The sequence below is a fragment of the Heloderma suspectum genome, chromosome 11 (assembly GCF_057233095.1).
Source record: "Heloderma suspectum isolate Gila_16-S chromosome 11, 16-S_ref, whole genome shotgun sequence".
NCBI lineage: Eukaryota > Metazoa > Chordata > Lepidosauria > Squamata > Helodermatidae > Heloderma > Heloderma suspectum.
Window position 1 is genome coordinate 4,054,168 of NC_139468.1, and position 20,086 is coordinate 4,074,253.

The 20,086-nt window shown below is 43.3% G+C and overlaps 1 protein-coding gene across 1 annotated transcript in view; it reads left to right on the forward strand.

The window, feature by feature from the left end:
* Nucleotides 1-19,877, forward strand: part of VPS13C (vacuolar protein sorting 13 homolog C) — a 133,203-nt gene extending 113,326 nt beyond the window's left edge. Inside the window, exons 74-84 of the mRNA XM_084816676.1 lie at nucleotides 436-549; nucleotides 1,632-1,707; nucleotides 1,949-2,112; nucleotides 3,727-3,772; nucleotides 4,872-4,995; nucleotides 6,295-6,409; nucleotides 11,403-11,494; nucleotides 15,680-15,803; nucleotides 16,496-16,585; nucleotides 18,140-18,866; nucleotides 18,954-19,877. Of these exons, the coding sequence (XP_084672802.1) occupies nucleotides 436-549; nucleotides 1,632-1,707; nucleotides 1,949-2,112; nucleotides 3,727-3,772; nucleotides 4,872-4,995; nucleotides 6,295-6,409; nucleotides 11,403-11,494; nucleotides 15,680-15,803; nucleotides 16,496-16,585; nucleotides 18,140-18,241 (1,047 nt within the window). The 3' untranslated portion in view covers nucleotides 18,242-18,866; nucleotides 18,954-19,877. The remainder of the gene's footprint in view (nucleotides 1-435; nucleotides 550-1,631; nucleotides 1,708-1,948; nucleotides 2,113-3,726; nucleotides 3,773-4,871; nucleotides 4,996-6,294; nucleotides 6,410-11,402; nucleotides 11,495-15,679; nucleotides 15,804-16,495; nucleotides 16,586-18,139; nucleotides 18,867-18,953) is intronic.
* The last annotated feature ends 209 nt before the right edge of the window (nucleotides 19,878-20,086 follow it).

Consider the following 20,086-nt stretch of genomic DNA (forward strand, 5'->3'; position numbering starts at 1 on the left):
CCTGAGGCATGACTGTTTTTATCCAGAAGTTAATGCGCTGTGAAATTGCAGTTCCTAAGCAGGAAGGCCCCCAATAATACTCACTGATTGTGTTGTGAACGTGGTATATAGCACTGTTCCTAAATAACCATTAAATATGGGAGGGGCCATAGCTCAGTGTGGCAGAGCCCCTGCCTTGCATGCAGAAGGTCCCAGGTTCGATCCCCGGCTTCTCCAGGCAGGGCTGGAAAAACTCCTACCTGAAACCCTGGAGAGCTGCTGCCAGTCAGTGTCGACACTACTGGGCTGGATGGACCAAGGGTCTGACTCAGGATAAGGCAGCTTCCTATGATCCCGCGTTCCTCTGTCCTGTTGTTTCTTTTGAATATGCGTACATGCTCATTTCCATTTTTAAAACTTACAACATGAATTGTGTGGTTTTTTTTTAAACTTCAGTTCCTGAAGCAGATGTATGTTCTTGTGCTGGGTTTAGATGTCCTGGGTAACCCTTTTGGTTTAATCAGAGGCCTGTCAGCGGGCGTGGAAGCATTCTTCTATGAGCCTTTCCAGGTATGATGACAAATCCGTCAAGTCTTCTTTTTTCCAACATTAAGTTTGTCCCATCCCATTTTGGCAGTCGGTTGCAATTTTTTCTAAAAAGTCAGCATGAAAATGTGTGCAGATTTTGGTGTGCACTTCTCCTAATTACACATTTTGTATGCACTTTTGCACATATACCCATTTTTCCCAAGTGATTTCCCCTGATACAATGTGTTTTTGTGTGCTCTTTCCCCTGGTTGTGTGCACATTCTCCCCCGCCCCCCCGCCCCCCATTATACACATTGTTTTTGTGGACAACATTCTTGCAAAATTCTCAAAAGTGTGAATATCACCAAATATCTGCATTTCAGTCTGTATGCAGGTTTGGGAAGTGTGAATTTCACATTAAAGTTGGTGTTAAAATGCAAAGCCAACAAACGTCTCCCCCATCCCTTGTATGATGTCATTGTGTCACTGGTCACGAGATATTGGTTCAAAGAACTTTTTGCTTAAAGTGTCGAAAACATGCATATTGATAAATAAAAAAGGATTCTTAAATTAATGAGTTCTTTCAAAACTTTTGTGTTTAATTAAAGGAGATACAGTTATGATTCCTTTCCTAAGGCCCATCTCTAAATTAAACATTCCATCATGTTAAGGGATGATTGGAAATGGGTGATCGCTCTAACCTTTATAAATAGACCTATATTTTAGGAAAAAGCACTACATGCACACTGGACCTAACTTGAATTGTGGTGATGAAATGAAACCTAATTCCCTGTTCTCCCTTCCAGCGAACTGCTCAGTGCAACAGCCAATTTTCTGAAAGGGTTGTGCTGATAGAACTGGGCCAGGGCAGGAATCATGCTCACAGAATCTGTCTGCATCCATGTTTGTTCATCTAGTTTCTCCACATGCATTTCAGCTAAGGGGCATGTAGCCATATAAGTAATGGCTGTTTAGTGGTAAACAACTTCTTTCGAAAATTCAGGAATTTTTACAAGAACTCTCTAGAGCATAAAGCTACAGGTTAATGGAAGGGTGGTGATGTATGTGACCATGTGGGCTTAACCGCCCCCCCTTCAAAAAAATAATTTATACTTTCTCTCTAGGGAGCTGTTCAAGGACCTGAAGAGTTTGCTGAAGGTTTTGTAATTGGTGTGAAAAGTCTGCTTGGCCACACAGTGGGTATGTTAAGCACTTCACAACTTCCTGTGTATTGTACACAAGTAACATGAACATTAATGCAAGAGCTGAGGATCTAGAATCTTTGCTGAATCACTCTGTCTTTCATCTGAAGGTTCAGCTGGTTTAAATCGGAGTGCCTCAACGTACAGTTTGCTTGCCTTCTTCTGCGTGCCTGATACTGTGTTTGACTCTCCCTGAGACAGTGATGGGACCTCATAACTTTTGTCTGCTTGGCTGACAGGTGGAGCAGCAGGCGTGGTCTCTCGGATCACTGGTTCTGTTGGAAAAGGTTTGGCTGCGATCACTATGGATAAAGAGTACCAGCAGAAGAGAAGGGAGGAGATGGGACGTCAGCCTAAGGATTTTGGGGAGAGTCTTGCCAAAGGAGGGAAAGGCTTTCTACGGGTATGTTGCTTAGATAATTCTTGGACAAAAAATTGAATAATCTAAAGAACATTTTTTTCCAACCATATTAAATTAACCTTATTCTATGATGCCAATGAATTTCATGGGTTTTCCTGGTTTTTTCCCCCCATGCTAGTTAGTGAGAAAACATTTAGGCAACTCGCTATAACAGCAGAAATCAAACTATTACTTTTATGTGGTGACATTTTGTTTTGAGCTCTCTCAAGTGCACTGTGCCAGGTCGCTTGTGGACATTTTTAGGGACAAAATGTGTGACGTGTGTGTCTGTGTAAACAAACAAAAAAGCAGTATTGGTCTCAGTAGAAATTACAAGAGAGACAGAACTATTGCCATTCCATGTGTTTTTCTCCTGGTTCCTTGTTGACATCCTGCAGAAGATGGTATGTTCCATGATGCCATAACGTGCTCTGCCACCAACAGCCAGTGGTATGAGGTAACAGCTGGGCATCATGCAGGATGATAACATGGCATGTACATACTATATTTAACAGGACGTTGCAGGGAAGAGATGGAAAGAGAGCAGCAGGAGCTTTCTCTCCCTCATAATAATGTGCAAGACCTTCAGAGGAGGTGTAAGGTACTGTAGGCACTGCGAGATTCCCGTTCTACTTCTTTGAGTGGGATAAATACACTGCTTTATTGCCCAGGGACATCCTGTCGATCTTGCTTCACAGTGGAGAATGCAAAGCTTTGGATTATTTTTCACCAAGGAGCCAGACAGGGTGGACATGAATGCTCTTAAAAACCAGTCCAGACCTCCTCCTTACCTGTGTGCAAATGTTTGTTGATGGCATGAGTGTCTTGGACCCAGCAGCAACAGGGTCAAGATTTTGTAAATGTATAAAGAAGCCTCTTCCATTTATCAGCGTTTTCAAAATGACATACAGACATGAACCAGGGTTGAAATCCCCAGGCAGCTGTCTGGAGTCCCTCTTACTGAGCTCAACAATTGTGCAACAAAGCTTCCGTAGACTATAGAGCTCAAATGGTCTGGCATGGTATGCTCTTCTGCTTTGGAGTCACAAATTGATAAATAAATTGATAATCATTGGCCAGGTAGGGCTCTCTTAAGTTCCTTGGTTTGGTGCATGCTCCTCTGTAGTGCCTGGACTAGTCTGGAATGAGCTATCCATTGGCCACCCTTCTTGCAGCAAAGTCAGGGAAATGACTTTTTTGAGGAAATGGCCTTCTGAGCCCTTCTGTGGTTTTGAGTTCATACGTTAATGAATTGTGTTAATTGAAAAGTCAATTCCTATAACGTATATCTAGCCTGCACATCAGTTGATCATTGAATATATTGTTTCAATATTTATTGTTTTCTTTATGAGTAGTAGATTACAATCAAAAAGATATAACACTACTTTATATATGTTGGATGTTGTGTGCGTGTGTTCCCCTGTCCCTTTGCACACCCGTTTCTTACAAAGTTCCCAAGCTGGATGAGTTGATAAACTTGCCCTGAGAGAATATTTTAAACACTTCACTTAAGGTCCAAAATGTGAAAATAGAATAGCAGAGGACTATGGATAAATGAATGTGAACCTTTTCCATTCTGACTTGCTGTTCCATTTCCCTCCTTCTGTTTTCTTTAAGGGGGTTGTTGGTGGAGTGACTGGGATAATCACAAAACCTGTTGAAGGTAAGCTAGCAGGATTATTCTAGTGACCTAACTGTGGATGCTGAGACTGTTGATACTCTTCAGAATTTCTAAGAAAAAACTAAAATGCCACTTTATTAAAAAAAATTAATGAAGCACGACACAGTTCTAACGCAGTAAGTTGGGTAATATTTTTTGATAATTGGATAACAAGCACTACCAGTTTAACATATGGTTGCATTTACATCATGATCAGTTGGCTGAGCATCCAGCTTGCTTTGTTTTTCTGTACTGACAAGTATTTTCACAGTTATCTATTGGATTTTTAAAAATTAAACATTGTTTCAATTTAGATGTTGGAAGAATGCCACAAACTGGAATTGGCATTAGAGATAAAATGGGAATGCAAAAAATAAACTTTTAAAAATCTTTGCTCAAGGTCAGAGAGAAATGCCTTCTCATATTCTCCTCAAACCCCACCAGTCAGACCAGTCAGAAAGAACTCACTGGGGATGCACTTTCACACCACTGAGGAGTATCAAGTTTAGCTACTTCTGATGTTTATGTTTTGTTGGCTGGGAGCTCTGAAGAAAGTAGCAAAAGGTGATGTTTCTTCCTCCTCCTGTTGGTAGCAGAGATCCATTCCCTTTCTTACAAGTGAGAAATGAATAGGTGAGATGGAAGACAGGTGAGGATTTGGGCATCTAGTAAAAGCCCTATGATGGGAACAGAGGACAGTGCCCTCAAAGTTTAGTGAGACTTTAGTGAGTTCTGGCAAGCGTGTTTAGCTTTAGCCTCGCCTGACGTCTCTGTGTTCCCTAATGTTCCATCTCAATGTCCATGACGCATGATAGAAGGATTAGCAGTCTGCATCTGGAATTCAGTAATTATAATTGTTCAGCATTTGTTAAATGTAGTGAGCTATGGATGTGTTGAGAATGTAATCTTATTAATAACAAATTAGAATTAAGAGACAACTCTGGTAACTTTGATATTGTTGTCAAGGACAGTGATGTTTTAAGTGGAAAACCAAATCCTCGTGCAAAGGATTTAACTTCCTGAAATGAATACTTTGATTCTGGAAACTTGGCCTTTGGCCAGAAACAGCAATTCTGTTTTGTTTTAATTTTTATACTGGCAGGTGCCAAAAAGGAAGGGCCGGCTGGCTTCTTCAAAGGGATCGGGAAAGGGCTGGTGGGTGTGGTGGCCCGTCCCACCGGCGGCATCGTAGACATGGCAAGCAGCACCTTCCAGGGGATCCAGAGGTAAAAGCGGCTGGGCTTGCTGTCGTGTGCCCTGTCTTTTCGGAAGTGTAATGAGATGACCTCCAGGGCAGGGTTGTGCCTGGCCTGCACAGATGAGGCGATATGGGGTGCAGGTGGTGCGCACAGACAGCAGTACGCACGCGTGTCTGATTGTGTGATGTCTTCTGCTTGTGTGAGCTGGCCTGTGCACATATGGCAGCTTGTCACCTCCTGCCAGCAGTTGCTCCATGGATGCTGAAATTATAGAGGGCCCAGTTTGTTGATGGCTACAGAATAACTCGGAGAAGAGAGGCTTGTGTCCCATGGCAGTACCTTCTTTCACCCTCTGGATCATTCTCTGTCTGTCGAATGATCCTTCTCGGCCTCTCCTTCTGTACTGCACTCTTAATCCTGGCCAGCCTCTCTCCAGGAGCCTCTGGGCTCCAATGACGCCACCCTGACCATCCACTGAGGAACAGGGGTCAGCAGGAAGGCTCAGCTTTTGGGTTTAAGGCAGGGCTTCTCCGTAAAATCAGAACCATATTCTTGCACACCTCGCTAAGATGGAGTCTGGGAATGACCACCAGAATATGGTGCACATAGAAATGTATAGAGACCCCAAATCCCTCACTTCTCTGTTTTGTAGTAACTGGATAATTAAATTAATATGCAGTGTATCCTGAATAGAGGGAGTTTTTGCATTTTATTTATTTGTTGGATTTGTATCCCACCTTTATGCCCAACAGTACTCAAGGCAGCTAGGAGCAATGAAATACAAAGCAAAACACAAGATGACTATTAAAAATGTAAAAACAAGTCAGGTAAAACATTAATAAAATCAATAACACTTATCAAAACAACCTGTTAAAACAATTTCAGCAAACCTATGATGGCCATAACTAGTCAGCTAATATGGCCAAAGGCTTGTCTGAATGAACATGTCTTTGCTTGCTTGAAGGAAGGTCATTAAAGATGGGCCTAGATGGGCCTCTGTTAGCAAGGAGTTCCAGAGTCTGGGAGCATCCACTGAGAAGCCCCCCCCCCCCTCCCGAGTTCTGCCAGACCTGATTCGGATGTTGGTAGGACAGAAAGAAGGGCCTCTCCCGTAGATCTGAATACCCAGGCAGGCTCATATGGGAGAATATGGTGCTTCAGGAAACCGGGACCTAAGTCCTGTAGGGTTTTGTAGGTCATAACCAGCACTTTGAATTGTGTTCTTGTTAGGACACCAGATTTACCACCTACTTACATGATAAAAATGAAAATGAACGTAGGGCAGGGAAAATGGACGTCTGTAATGCTTGCAACGTTCTTTGACAGGGTGGCAGAATCGACTGAAGAAGTGTCAACTCTCCGCCCTCCCCGTCTCATTCGTGAAGATGGCATTATTCGGCCCTATGACAGAGGTGAAGCCGAGGGCTATGACTTATTCGAGGTATGCTTTGATAGACAGGCTTTCAGTGTAAACAGCAACAAGAACAACAACAATAAATGTATTGAAAGTTTTCATATTTTGCCAGAGGCATCGGCTAGCTCACTGTGGCAAAACCAGATGTTGAGTGGCAGAGGTTTCACCTGCAGTTGAAAAGAATGTTTGTTTTCAAAAGTTGTGAGAAGTACACCACAATGAAATGTTGCACCTCTCTGTGTTTTATATATCATGTCCCAACCAAAACCAAGAAGAGACGCACCAAAGCAGGACAGAAAGCTCAACAGTGTCAATTAAAAACGTTTTCTGTTGAACCCGGTATTGAGCCCTTTGGTTCTGTGTATCAGAACCACGAGCGCCTTCATCAGGGGCAATCTTACAAAACCCAAATTCCATAAATAGGCTGAGCGAGCTTTCAAAGACAGTGGCTGTGTTTCTTACACCATCAGGGAGTTGTACACCAAAACATCTGGAGGGCGTCAGGTTGGGGAAGGCTGGTCTTGAGAATAGACCCCCCCCCCCGCCCCGCCCCACCATTCAGAATTTGGCTGTATCTGGGCTGGAGTACCATGGAGCCCTGGGTGAGGAGAGTTTGTTTTTGTCTTGCGTAGTTTAATATTTGGACTCCACTTGCTATCTGCACCACTGTGCTTATATACCTGATCCTGACATATCTAAGTGCCTGAGAGAGAATTCTCTGCAAACTACAGTCCTGTCATTGTTTCATTGTTCACACTGGCTGCATTCAGAAGTCATGATGAGCCATGGTTTATTGTGACAGGAGCAAGCCTGTGTGAGCACTGGGCTTTCACACTCCCTCCCCTCTCCTCTCCGGCGTGGCCACAAGGAAGTTTTTGATTCAGATATTGTTACCTGTGGCTGGCTGTGTCATGCAAACCTGATAAATTATGGTTAATCTTAACTATGGATTGCTTGAAACCAGGCAGTGTTAAACAGGGGATATGAAGCTGGCTTGTTTCCATAAATCATAGTTAAGATGAATCACAGTCTAGGGTTAGGACGTAACGCTAAGCTGAGGTTAGTCTAAAACAGAAGCGGCAGCTCCTCGTGGCTACTGTGGAGGAGGAAGGGGAGGGGAAAACATGCAAGGCTGGCTGCAGGGGAGGTGAGATGCGTTCCTGTAATGCAGCCAAGCTGTTGGTTTGTTGGGAGGTGTTGAGTCACCCACGGCGGTTTCTTTTTATGGCTCAATATGGCAGAGTAAATGGATGAGAGACTTGGGTTCAAATCCCTACTCAGCCACCAAGTCCATTGGATGACTGTGGGGGAAAGTCTCTCTTTCTCAGTCTGGTTGTGAAATCCGTGGGGGAACCCCACATGTGCCACTCCTGGCTCGGAGGTAGAGGCTGGGGAGGGGGTGTTCAGAAAGGTGCAAGTGTTCCATTGTATTCATGTACCTGTCATTTTTGCTATACTTTTCATTGGTATTATTTGTTAATTACAGTGCAATATTTGGGCGGGACACGAATGTTTTAAATAAATAAATAAATAAATAAATAAATAAATAAATAAATAAATAAATAGAACAAACAAACAAACAAATGTCTTTCTAAACCGCCCCCGCAACTTGATTTCCACATTGGCAAGAAACATATCTATTTGATAATATTTTGGGAGATGGCAAATACATTGAGAACAATAAAGCAGAAGCATACTAAGTATTATCAGAATCCACTTCTCTTGAATAGTTTATTGGTATGCTGCTGTAAACCAAAAATGAAATTCCAGTCAAATAGGTACTGTAAAAACTGATAGTTGTGTTCTTTACCTTCCTCTCTACTATCTTCCTCTCTATTACCTACAGCATGTGATCCATTTCTAATGTGTTTCTTCTTTCTTCCTCTCTCCCACCATGCGTACGCAGCAGCAACTGGAATAATGGAGTCTACTGTTCCCATTCTATTTTCCTGATTAAATTTGTTTGTCTTAATCTGTCTGGATTTATCTTAAAACTAAGGTCATAATTCCATAGGAATCCATTACATTCAGTGTCTTCCCGCAGAGCCTTTAGGTATCACTGGTACTAAGTTTTAAACTCGCCATTTCAAATGAGGGGAAATAATTTATTATAACTGAGGTTAGCAACACACTAGGAAAACTAGTGGGATGGAGGAGGGGAGGATGGAGAATGGGGTTGGGGTGGGGGAGGCTGGGACACTAGGCAAGTGGACAAGTGTTTTTATTTAATGTGCCCGTTCTTCCTAGATATTCTGTATAATTAAGACCAAAGATATTGATGGCAGTGTAGATCAGCTGTTCACTAGTTGAAGGTATCACTGATGTGGAATATATCAGTTAAAATCGTTTTATTATATTGAGAGAGATACTACAAATTCATGCATGTGGGCTATTACTTCATCCTTCCCGATTCATACTAGTTCATACGCTGGGCATCAGTGGTAGGCTTTGAGTGTGAGACAGTGTTTTCTCCCTACTTCACTCCCCTCCGCACAAGTGAGAGGGAATCTGGTGGTCTCATTGGTCTGATTTGTGGCTGCCATTGTCCCACACCTTCCTCTTCCAAGCGTCTGCCTCGAAACTTTAAGTATAGAAAGCTGGGTGGAAGACGGGCAGAGTCATGGTGCATGTGGAGAGTGGATAGGAAGACAGGAGCAAGGGTCAGAGAGAAAGTGTCACGAACCAGCTCTAGCTTTTTCCCGTAATTGCAACATGGACGTGTATTCTGATGGTAGTGGGAAACCCCAAGCCAACAATCTGTATATAATAGAACTCTGTCATCAAACTTGTATCAGACCTCAGCAGCTTGTTAACATGCAGTGCTCTTGGATATGCATTTATAAAATTGTGATTAATACAGCACTTTCTTTCAGGGTATGTTAACACCCAAAAGGATCTTTTGTAGAGAAATGCCATTTAAAAAATTATACCCAGATGGGTAGATTTATTCTTTAAAAGTAAAATCAGTGCCTTGATGCTCAAAGGAAATTGCTTTAGTTTGTTTTTTGTTATTTATCTTATGTTACAGAATGTATATGTTTTCCTTCAATATAGTGTCATACTATACTGATTTAAAGGTGAAAACGTAAGTTTGGGAAAAATATATATTTATTGTTTTGAAATGTTGTGAAAAATATTTTTGTAATATTAATGCCAAGACATGGATATGCAGTCTCTCTTTGGATAGTAGATACAGCAGGTTCAAGGTTTTGTTAATATTATGGTAATGTTTTGGCAGCAAATACAGAAAATCTCACACAACTCCTTAAGAAAAGAAGTCAGTTCCGCCTGTTCTTTTACTTCTGGGTTGCTCTCACTTGGCAACTGACTAGAGAGTTTATCTCTCTTGAGAAATGTTTTCAAGACTGTATAAATAAATAAATCCCATTCGTAATTGTGCAGTTAACTTAATATTAACTTAATATTAACTTAACTCCAATATGTTGAGTAATTTATTTTCTCAAATGTATTTTGTAATAAATAGTAAAAAAAAGCCCAATGTAAATATAATGCCATGCACACTTGTTAATTTCCTTAAAGGGTGCTGGCCTTAACTCGTGAGAACCTTTTTTAAAATGGGTATTTTCCCCCCAAGGAAAAAAAGTTGTTGCTTCAGAGGGAAGGTCCTAGGTTGGGCTGTGCCCTTCTCCTGCAATCCAGCAGCAGCACACTTCTTTTCCCCCCTGCTTGTGGGTACCTCTTTCTTGTCTCAGCCCTGAGGGGATCAATATCCGCTTCTGGCCTTCCTAAAACTTCCATGTTGCGTAAATTACTCAATGCTTGTCATAAACGAAAGTGATATCGGCTTACTTCTAAAGTCATTTACAACCCTCAACTGGGTTGACAAATCGATGAAGTGGGGAGGTGTCTCTTCTGTGGATCGGAGACAGCCTTTTGGAGCTGAGTCAGGGAAGACAAGGGTTTTTTTTAATGCAACTCAGAAGGCCTGGTTTCATAAGATGCATTTTTAATTTGAAATATCTGTGTAGGACATTGCTCGGACCCCACATGGGAGGTCACCACATAGGATAAGTGTACCAAAGTCTGTGTTTGCTGTCTGTATGAGTAGCAAGAATCTCGGATTGCAGATGCATGTGCATGCATGTTTTGCCATATCACACATATAAATAGGATGCATCGATTTTTTTCTCTACCTGGAAAGTGACGTCCATGTGCAAAATTTGCTTTTAGATTCATTCAAGGTCGTTATTACTGTGTGCTTAATATTTCTCTGTTTAATTATCATGTATATTGGTCTTTTATGATTTTATAATATTAATAAAGTATAAGACTAGTTCATATAAAATGTCCTCAAAATAAGGCCATGTTTATTACATTGCTGGTCTGGTTCTAATCTAGCAAATGTTGTTGTTGCACAACTTATATTTGGACTTGATTTGTTGTTTCACTTTCAAAGGTTTTGTATATATACAATCTGGGAGAAGTACTTCAGACTTGTGAAAATAAAAGTCTAACTTGAGGAAAACAAAAGGTGAAGCAAAACAAAAGGGACCACATTGTTCTTCATCTAGTGACCACATGCCTAGTTCTGCTTGGAGTTGGTGGCCATTTGCCCAGCGGTCCTCTCTTAAGAAGCAGTACCTGTCCGAGGCACATTTAATGCGACAGTTTGATGCATTTTTCTTACCGGTTTGCCTTTTGTAATCATGGATATTGTGTGCAGATTTAATGCACTCACATCTTACATACACCATATGGCCTGCTCAAAGAAGAGTGACTGCAATTTGGCAACTGGGTCATGGTGCAGGTTGCAAGTTCTTTAAAGTTAATATCAACATGGGTTTCAGTTTGGAACTCCAAACCACTGCGCAAAACTGACCAGCTTCCAAACATGAAATTTGCTTTTTGTAACACAAGAGTGGGCATAATCCACTGGCAATGGCTTCTGATAGGGCTCCCTCCTCTAGGATTCAGTCTGGAGCTTGTAACTGGCATCTCATACAAGACTAGAAATGTGTCACTTTGATCTAGAACTTTGGCTTTTCTTGTCTTATTCTAGAACTCTCATATCAAGAAGCTGGCAGGAGAGAGTTTCCAGTACCACTGTGCTGTTCCAGAAGGCAGAAAGGCGCACATTGTAGTAACCAACAGGTATTGTTTTGTTAGTAAAATCAACGGAACACCCAAGCAGTGTGTGTGTTAGGGAGAGTTTAATAACAACTGAACCAGTCCTAAGGGATTCCTCTTCTTTTGGTTGCATCTAATCAAATGGCAAACACTACCACTCTGCAAAGAGTCGCTTTTGAACCAGGAGTATATTGCAGACCTCTGTGGAAACTTTAGTTTTTGCTTAAGAATTATGTTAAAAATGAAGAGAGGGGAGCACATTTCAGTGGTGGAATTCCCAAGAATTTGGTTTACCTGGTGAGGGGATGGAGAGTAATAAGCCAGGTCCCCTTTTTCTTAAAACTGGACTTGCCTCAACAACCACTCCCTCTGTGCCAGTGTGGTGTAGTGGTTAAAGTGTTGGCCTGGGACTTGGGAGATCCAGGTTCTAGTCCCCACTCAGCCATGAAGCTCCCTGGGTAATTTTGGGCCAGTCACTGACTCTCAGCCTAACCTACCTCACAGGGTTGCTGGGAGATAAAATGGAGAGGAGAACCATGGAAGCTGCCTTGGGTTCTTTGCAAGAGGAAAAAAGGGTGGGATATAAATGTAATAATAAAATTTAAAAAATAAAAATATACCATTCTCTTGCCTGTGGCTTGGCATCTATTTATTTATTTATTAAATTTATTAATTGCCCATCTGGCTGTTCACCCAGCCACTCTGGGTGATGTACAGCATATAATAAAACAGTTTAAAACAATAAAATTCTACAATAAAAACGTTTTCTAAAATACCCTAGCCCACCCCAAATGCCTGCCTGAACAACCATGTTTTTAATGCACGGCAGAAGCTCATTAAAGAGGGGGCATGGCGGAGTTCCCTAGGGAGGGAGTTCCACAGAGTGGCTGGGCTGGAACCATATAGGGTTTTAAAGGTCAAAACCAACACCTTGAATTTGGCCCGGAAAACAACTCCTTCAGCACTGATGTGATATCGCCGGCGGCTGCCTTTAATCAGGCGAGCCGCCGCGGTCTGTACCAGCTGCAGCTTCCGAACCGTCTTCAAGGGTAACCCCACGTAGAGCGCATTACAGTAGTCTAAACGAGAGGAGACCAGGGCATGTACTACTGATGGGAGCAGATGGTCGGGAAGGAAGGGGCGCAGCCGCCGTATCAGATGGAGTTGATACAGCGCTGTCCGGCTCACAGCTGACACTTGAACCTCCATGGACAGCTGGGAGTCCAAAATGACCCCCAGGCTGTGGACCTGGTCTTTCAAGGGTAGCCGTACCCCATTCAACACTAGGTCAACATTCCCCAACCTCTTGTCTCCCACCAAAAGTACCTTGCTCTTGTCAGGGTTCAGCTTCAGCTTATTCCTCCCCATCCAGCCACTCACCGTCTCCACACGTTTGGACAGGGATTCTACGGCCAACCTTGGTGAAGATTTGAATGAGAGGCAGAGCTGCGTGTCATCCGCATATTGATGACATCGCACGCCAAACCTCCTGATGCTAGCCCCCAGCGGCTTCACATAGATGTTAAATAGCATCAGGGAGAGGATGGAACCCTGTGGCACCCCACAAGTGAGTGGCCATGGGTCCGAAACCTCCTCTCCCAGTGCTACCCTCTGGTACCTGCTGGAGAGGAAGGACCGGAACCACCGCAATACGGTGTCTCCAATGCCCAACCCCTCCAGGCGGTCCAGGAGGATACCGTGGTCAACAGTATCAAAAGCCGCTGAGAGGTCGAGGAGAACAAGGAAGGAGCATTCATCCCTATCCAGAGCCCTCCTCATATCATCCACCAAGGCGACCAAGGCCGTTTCTGTCCCATGCCCAAGCCTGAAGCCCGACTGAAATGGGTCTAGATAATCGGTTTCTTCCAAGTGTGCCTTCAACTGCATCGCCACCACCCGCTCAATCACCTTGCCCAAAAATGGCAGATTTGAGACTGGGCGAAAGTTGTTCAGAACTTGGGGATCCAAGGAGGGCTTCTTTAAGAGCGGTCTTATCACTGCCTCCTTGAGGGCTGATGGCATCACTCCCTCCTCAAGGGAGGCATTCACCACTGCCCTGATCCCCTCACCCAGTCTCTCTCTGCAGCCCATAATGAGCCAAGATGGGCAAGGATCAAGTAAGCAGGTGGTCGGCCTTACAGATGAAAGCACCTTGTCCACTTCATCAGGAGGAAGAAGCTGGAACCGATCCCACAAAACCGGTTTGCCACAGGCCGCCTCTTGCTCACTAACTGTATCCACAGCGTGCTGAGTAACACTTCTAATCCGATCAATTTTATCTGCAAAGTGCCTTGCCAAGGCCTCACAGGAGGCCTTAGAATGCTCCAGTGGTTCCAGAGCCACGGGACCGACCAGGTTCCAGACCACTTGGAACAGCCTCCTGGGACAGCACTCTGCAGATGCGATAGAGGCAGCATAATATTCCTTTTTTGCTGCCTTCACCGCCACGTGATAGGCTGAAGATACAGCTCTAGCCCGTGTCTGATCGTCTTTGGAGCGAGACTTCTGCCACCGGTGCTCTAGCCGTCTCACCTCCTGTTTCAGAGCCCATAACTGCGTATTGAACCATGGTGCAGTCCGAGCCCTGTTCAGGGGGAGAGGGCGTTTCGGAGCCACCCGATCTAATGCCCCAGTGATTGTGGCATTCCAGCCCCCCACCAGGGTCTTGACCAAGTGGCTGTTGGCGTGCCCCAGAGAATCTCCAAGTGCGTTCAGGATTCCATTTGGATCCATAAGACACCTGGGGCGGACCATTTTAATGGATCCTCTACCACTGCGGAGGGGTTGTGGAACCGAGAAGTCTAGCGTCACCAGATAGTGATCTGACCATGACAAGGGAGTGGTGGATATACCCCCAACTTCCAGATCACTCCCCGCTTCTCCAGAAACAAACACAAGGTCTAGTGCATGACCGGCTACATGGGTGGGCCCAGTTAGAATATGGTGCAGCTCCCAGGAAGCCATGGTCTCCATGAAGTCCCGAGGTGCTCCTGTGAGGACAGCCTCTGAATGTATGTTGAAGGCCCCCAACACCAATAAGCTAGGGGACTGCACACGCACATCAGAGACCACCTCAAGCACCTCGGCCAGGAAGTCAGTCATGCAGCGGGGTGGGCGGTACACAACCAGAATCCCCAGACTACCCTTCAGGCCCAACCTCCAGTACATGCACTCAGCAACCTTGGTCTCCCGGAGAGGGGGTCTGGTGAAGACCAAGGACTCTCGGTAGATAACAGCCACTCCCCCTCCCCGATCCCCAGCCCGCGGCTGCTGTGCATACGAAAATCCGGCTGGACACATGGCTGCAAGGGTTGGAGCAGCAGCCTCGGCCAGCCAGGTCTCCGTAATACATGCCAGGTCTGCACCCTCATCCAGGATCATGTCATGGATGAGGGAGGTTTTCTGGGTAACAGACCTGGCATTGCAGAGCAGCAAACGAAGGCCAGAAGATGGGGTCACGCCTCCCCCAGCCATCCTTTGGCTCTGGACAGGCCTGGAGCAGGGGACAGATACTACACATCTCTCCCTTGTTTCCCTTACCTGGCATGGCCTGCCCCTAGCGCTCCGCCACCTAGAGGCCAGCTGATCATATTCAAGGACAGGATTTGGTCCTGGAGCCTCCAGTTGCTGATCTCCACTTGAGAGCCAGATTGGGCTGTACCTAGGCCCAGTAACAAAGAGAATGTCGTGTTCTGCCCATATAGGATCCATGTAGCCCTGTATGGCTTACTCTGACTGGCTGCAGGTCTCCAGACTCTTAACAGAGGTCTTTCTGCATGCAAAGCAGGTGCTCTATTGCTGACTTCTGGTCTCTCCCCAGCTAGAATGGTGGGGTGTGTTCCTCCTTGGCCTCATGCCTCCATCTTCCAGTGAAAGTCCACTGAAGGAGCCAGACACTTGCATTTCACTCCCCTCCCCCATTGCTTGACTTTGGGGTAAGATGTTTTCTTCGAATTTTCTACCGATGTTGATATGATTCTTCCCATCCTTTCACACACCAAAGCAAAAGAGCATCATAAATCCAGCCATCGTTTGAGCCATTCTGTAGCTCCAGCTGTTTAGCTTCAAATATATTCTGCTGAAGTTAAAAAATTACTTTGTATTTTGTGCATGCTCTGCAGAAAGAGATATTCTTCCTCTGGGATGTTTTGCCCTGGTCCATTTTTGCTGGAGGGAAAAAATACACATGTTGTTTTTATCTTGGTGTAGGAGAGTAATGTTAATCAAGGAGGTGGAGATTCTAGGGCATGTAACGACAGACTGGGATTATTTATATGAAGACTTTACACGCCCACCAACTGTGGATGAAAACATGTTGCAAATCTTTGTTAAGGTAGAGAAACATATTCATGCTTATTCTTATAACAATGATAGTTAAGTTGCAAAAAATCTAGTGGAGAACCATCTGGAACTTGGTAGGTTCAGTTTCTAGAGCCTTTCTACACGAGGCATTTATTGTGCGCTTGTGATTCCTAAGGTACGGTAGTTTGTAGGTCCTTTACACGATGGTGTCCTCCTCAGGGCCTCTTTCTGTGCTTTCAAATCATTTTAGTGGGGGGGTTTTCCTAACGAGGATGGTCTGGTATTATTTGTGAATGCCTGGATATAGCCTAGTGTAATCTTCCCCCAAATTAAAGCCCTTGAGGGAATTTTGCATTTCTCCAGCTCTCAACATTTCTGAGAAAAATGTACTCCTTTCCCCAGTGGGCTCTAGTCAACAAAAGCTTATGCCATAATAAATGTACTCGTCTTTAAAGTGCTCCAGAAGTCTGTTGGAGTCATCACAAAGGAAATCTGGAGTAGAAATGGGTACAAGGAGAAAAACTTTTGATCTATTGATGATGGTTCATAACCTAATACTCTGGTTTTATGTATAATTTCACAAACATAAAATAGAACTTCTAACTTTGCTCATAATAAAAGAAAAACAGACAATAGCAAATGTGATTTGATGATGTCATTTTAATAGTGGCATGTCATAACATTTTTGCAGCCTGTTCTAAATTGTGCTGGTTTTTCTCCCAGGACCAAGGGTTGTTACCATTCCACAGAAGAGAGGGGTCAGGACAAGGGGCAGTAAAGAAAATACAGCTCAGGGATTCATCTTCGGCAAAGGTAATAATATGTGAATTGATACCTGATGATCTGAAGTTGCTTAACATTTTGAATGTAAATTTCTGCTATTAATGAGTCTTCAGCACTGAAATGCTGTTGGTTTGAAGGTATATCTCCACAGATGTCCTGTGGCATGTTTGTCCTAGTCCAATGTGTCTCAGTTCAGGACATTGACATGGCAGTTTGACACCTAGATTGAGGTGAATCTGCCTTTCTTAGTCAGCAAGAGCGGAGCAGGGAAGAAAGGGTTGACTCCCACTTCTGTAGAAAGCAGGGGCAATAAAAAAAAGTTATACGTATCAGAAAGGGGAGGAACCCCTTTTCAGTCTTAACATTGTCTTCTACAGAAGAGCAGGATTAATCAGTTGCTCCCATATTTTCTTGGGAGTGCAGCGTTCTTATTCTATCACCTACCGCTGTTTCTTTGTTAAGGGAAGTAGGATTTTCAAGGGGCCACACTTGTAGGGGTGAATGAGAGAGACTCTCAATCCCCCCCGCCCCCTTTCCCTTCCTCACACCTATGGCCATTGCGTTTTTAAAGAGGACTTTCTTGGAGCCAGCTCGGGTTAGGGTGATGGGTTTTCCTATCCTCTACCCTTGAGGGTTTTTAAATCAAGAAATCAGGACTTCTCTCCCATCTCATGCTTGAGGACTGTTCACAGAGCACTGAATACTTGCTTCCAGCTTCTGTATCAAGAAAGCCCACCCCATAGTTCCCTATGCACTGAAGCTCAGAGGGCACGAGGAAGCATGGTGCCAAAGAGACAGCCTTCATTGTCTGTTTCAGTAGCAGCTGGACCCAGCTAGGTGAGCCTTCAACCACTGGCCTTTCGTCTTCCTCTTCAGTGTTGGTGGAATGATTCACCTTGCCCGAACACCATCCCCATCCTACAGTTCCTTGTGAGATACAAATTGCACCAGGCTCTCTCCCTGCTATTTTGTGTTTGGCTCAACAATCATCTAGATGCCTTCCCTGCCCTTCCTTGCTAGCTAGAATGGCATAGAATCAGCAGGAGTCTCACAGCTAGCATCATCTTTTGGTTCAGCTGTGTCCCATGAGCTGCAGAAAAGGATGCAGCAGTTTGCTCCAAAATACCCTCCCATATGGAAACGTAAGGGGCCATGACAAAGGACCCCTATTTACTCTTGAGGAGGTGTTGGTGACCTTACAAAACTTAACACCTTCCATCAGTACTGAAAGGTCTTCAAACCAAGGAATAAATGCAGGAGAACTGGGCATGTAGAGTTTCTGCAAGCCTTAATGAAAGGGAGAAAAATTAGGTGTGGATCTAAAGGCCAATGCATCCAGTCAGCAGTTATCAGTTGACAGAGTCATTTCCTGCACACTAGGGCATCTTAGGACATTGTTCCAGGCAGTTTTTCTTAAAGTCCCTTGTCTCCTTGCCTCTCAGACCCTGTTCTTTATAAAGTTTTGTTTCTGTACGCTATCAGATGAGCCAAGTTGTCCTATCTCTCCAAGAAATATTCGATAAGATTTTCGATGAAGATAGTCAAGGTTTAGTGCCTAATAATACAGTTCTATTTGCTTCACAGGAGATTTGTCATGCCATTGATGAAGCCAAAATAACAAGACATCAGCAGAAGTTGGTGAAACAAGCATCTCTAAAATTAAGCAGATCACAGCAACATCATTAGTTTGGGTGGCCTTTGCATTTTCTGGAAACCATGTGAATTCATGGTGTTCAGCTTTTTGTTTAGCTCTTTAGATCAGTCTTCACCTCAAAATTATGTCTTTACCATATTTCCGTATTGTGCATGTAAGTAATAAACTCTGCAACAAAGGTATAGAATAAGGAAATTTTACAGTTCCTTCTGCTTTCATTTTCAGTCTCACTAAAAACTGACCAAAATAATTTCCGCTACAGTAGGAAATAAATGTTAAGTCAGCATTTCTTTGAATAAATGAACAAAACCGTCCTCCTCTCAAATCTGTTTGGAATGTACAGAGGTAAATTTTTAATATAGAAAACCCACATCTAGCTGACAATTCAGTGAGTTAATGGAGTGTGTCAGTTGCACAGTAGTAAAATCAGAGTTATAAGAACACACGTCTGTACTAGTGATGATACCTTATTCACGTCAGCCAATAAATAGCCTTTAGACACATTTGCATTGCATATATTTAGGTTTACATAATATAAAATGTATATTTAGCGTAACGTTTTGGTTTTAAGATATATCACTGTTTGGGACAGAGATGAGTGGCACTAAGTTTCCAAAAGATGTTCTGACTGATACAAATAAAACACATTGGCTAAGGGCACAATCCTATGCATGTTTAGAGAGAAAAAAGTCCTGCAACTCCCAGGGAATGTTGTGGGACTTTTTTCTCTCTAAACATGCATAGGACTGTGCCCTTCAGGACATAGTGTACTTCACACAACGAAACATACGATTGTTGAAAGCATAAATTAATCTGTTCAGACTAACGATCATCGACGGGTAAAACTATTCTCACTGACCCAGCACTTGAGTCCTTCGTTGAATTTTGGGCTGCACTTCAGCAAGACACATGTTCTGGCAGGGAATCTGCATGCTAACTCATTTGGAAGACTCCGTTTACAAGAGCTGGTGTGCACTTTTGCAGCTGGGGGATTCTTAAGCAGGCCTCATTTGCAGGCTAAATAGTAAATCAGTCCAGCTGCCAGATTTTTGTTTCACAAATGAAGGGATCTCTGTCTAAAACTTAATCTGTCTTACATTTGACTTTATTTTTCGTGAAATTAACTCTTGTTTTCACCTTTGCAATTTTTTTTTTAATGTGGCACTCTTTTCTGTTCATTCACTTCACTGTTGCTTAGTTAGTAATATGCTTAGCATTAACGTGGCCAAAACGTGTGCTTTCAGTATGCTCATTTTATAATACAGAAGAATAAATCTATCAATCAACGATGAAGAGTTTTTAAGCAGAGGTGATTCAGATCTAATGTATGTCTGCCTCTTGCATAAATCAGGTGCTATTCTGTGAGTCCATACCAAATCAGAGGGAATAGCGGTATTTGTGCTGCCCAAGTATTGATTTTTTTTTTTTTAATTTAAGGAAAACACTCTTTTGGGGTAACTTTATTTTTAGGGTGAATTCCTACACTGTTACCTATGATGGTAAAGCTGCCCCAACCCTTTATGGCTGGCATGTTCCTTATCAGATTAGTTCTGAAACCTAGCCAGTAGCTTTGTTTTCACTATGCATCACATAAAATGTACCTTTTTTTGATGTGCTTTCTTTACTTTTGTAATGTGTACAAAAATAAAAAGATTTTATATGCAACTGACTGTGACTTCCATGGCAAACAGTTGATGGGATTATGTTACCACATTGATATACAGCCAAAGAATGTTAATAACATTGCAGTGCAAAAAACAAAACAACAACAACAACCCTTGGGTTGCTCAGCCTACAAAGGGATGAGTGGTTTTTCTATTAAACTGTTTTCTGTTGCCTTCCACAAGATGGTAGTATTTACTCACTACTGCAGTTGA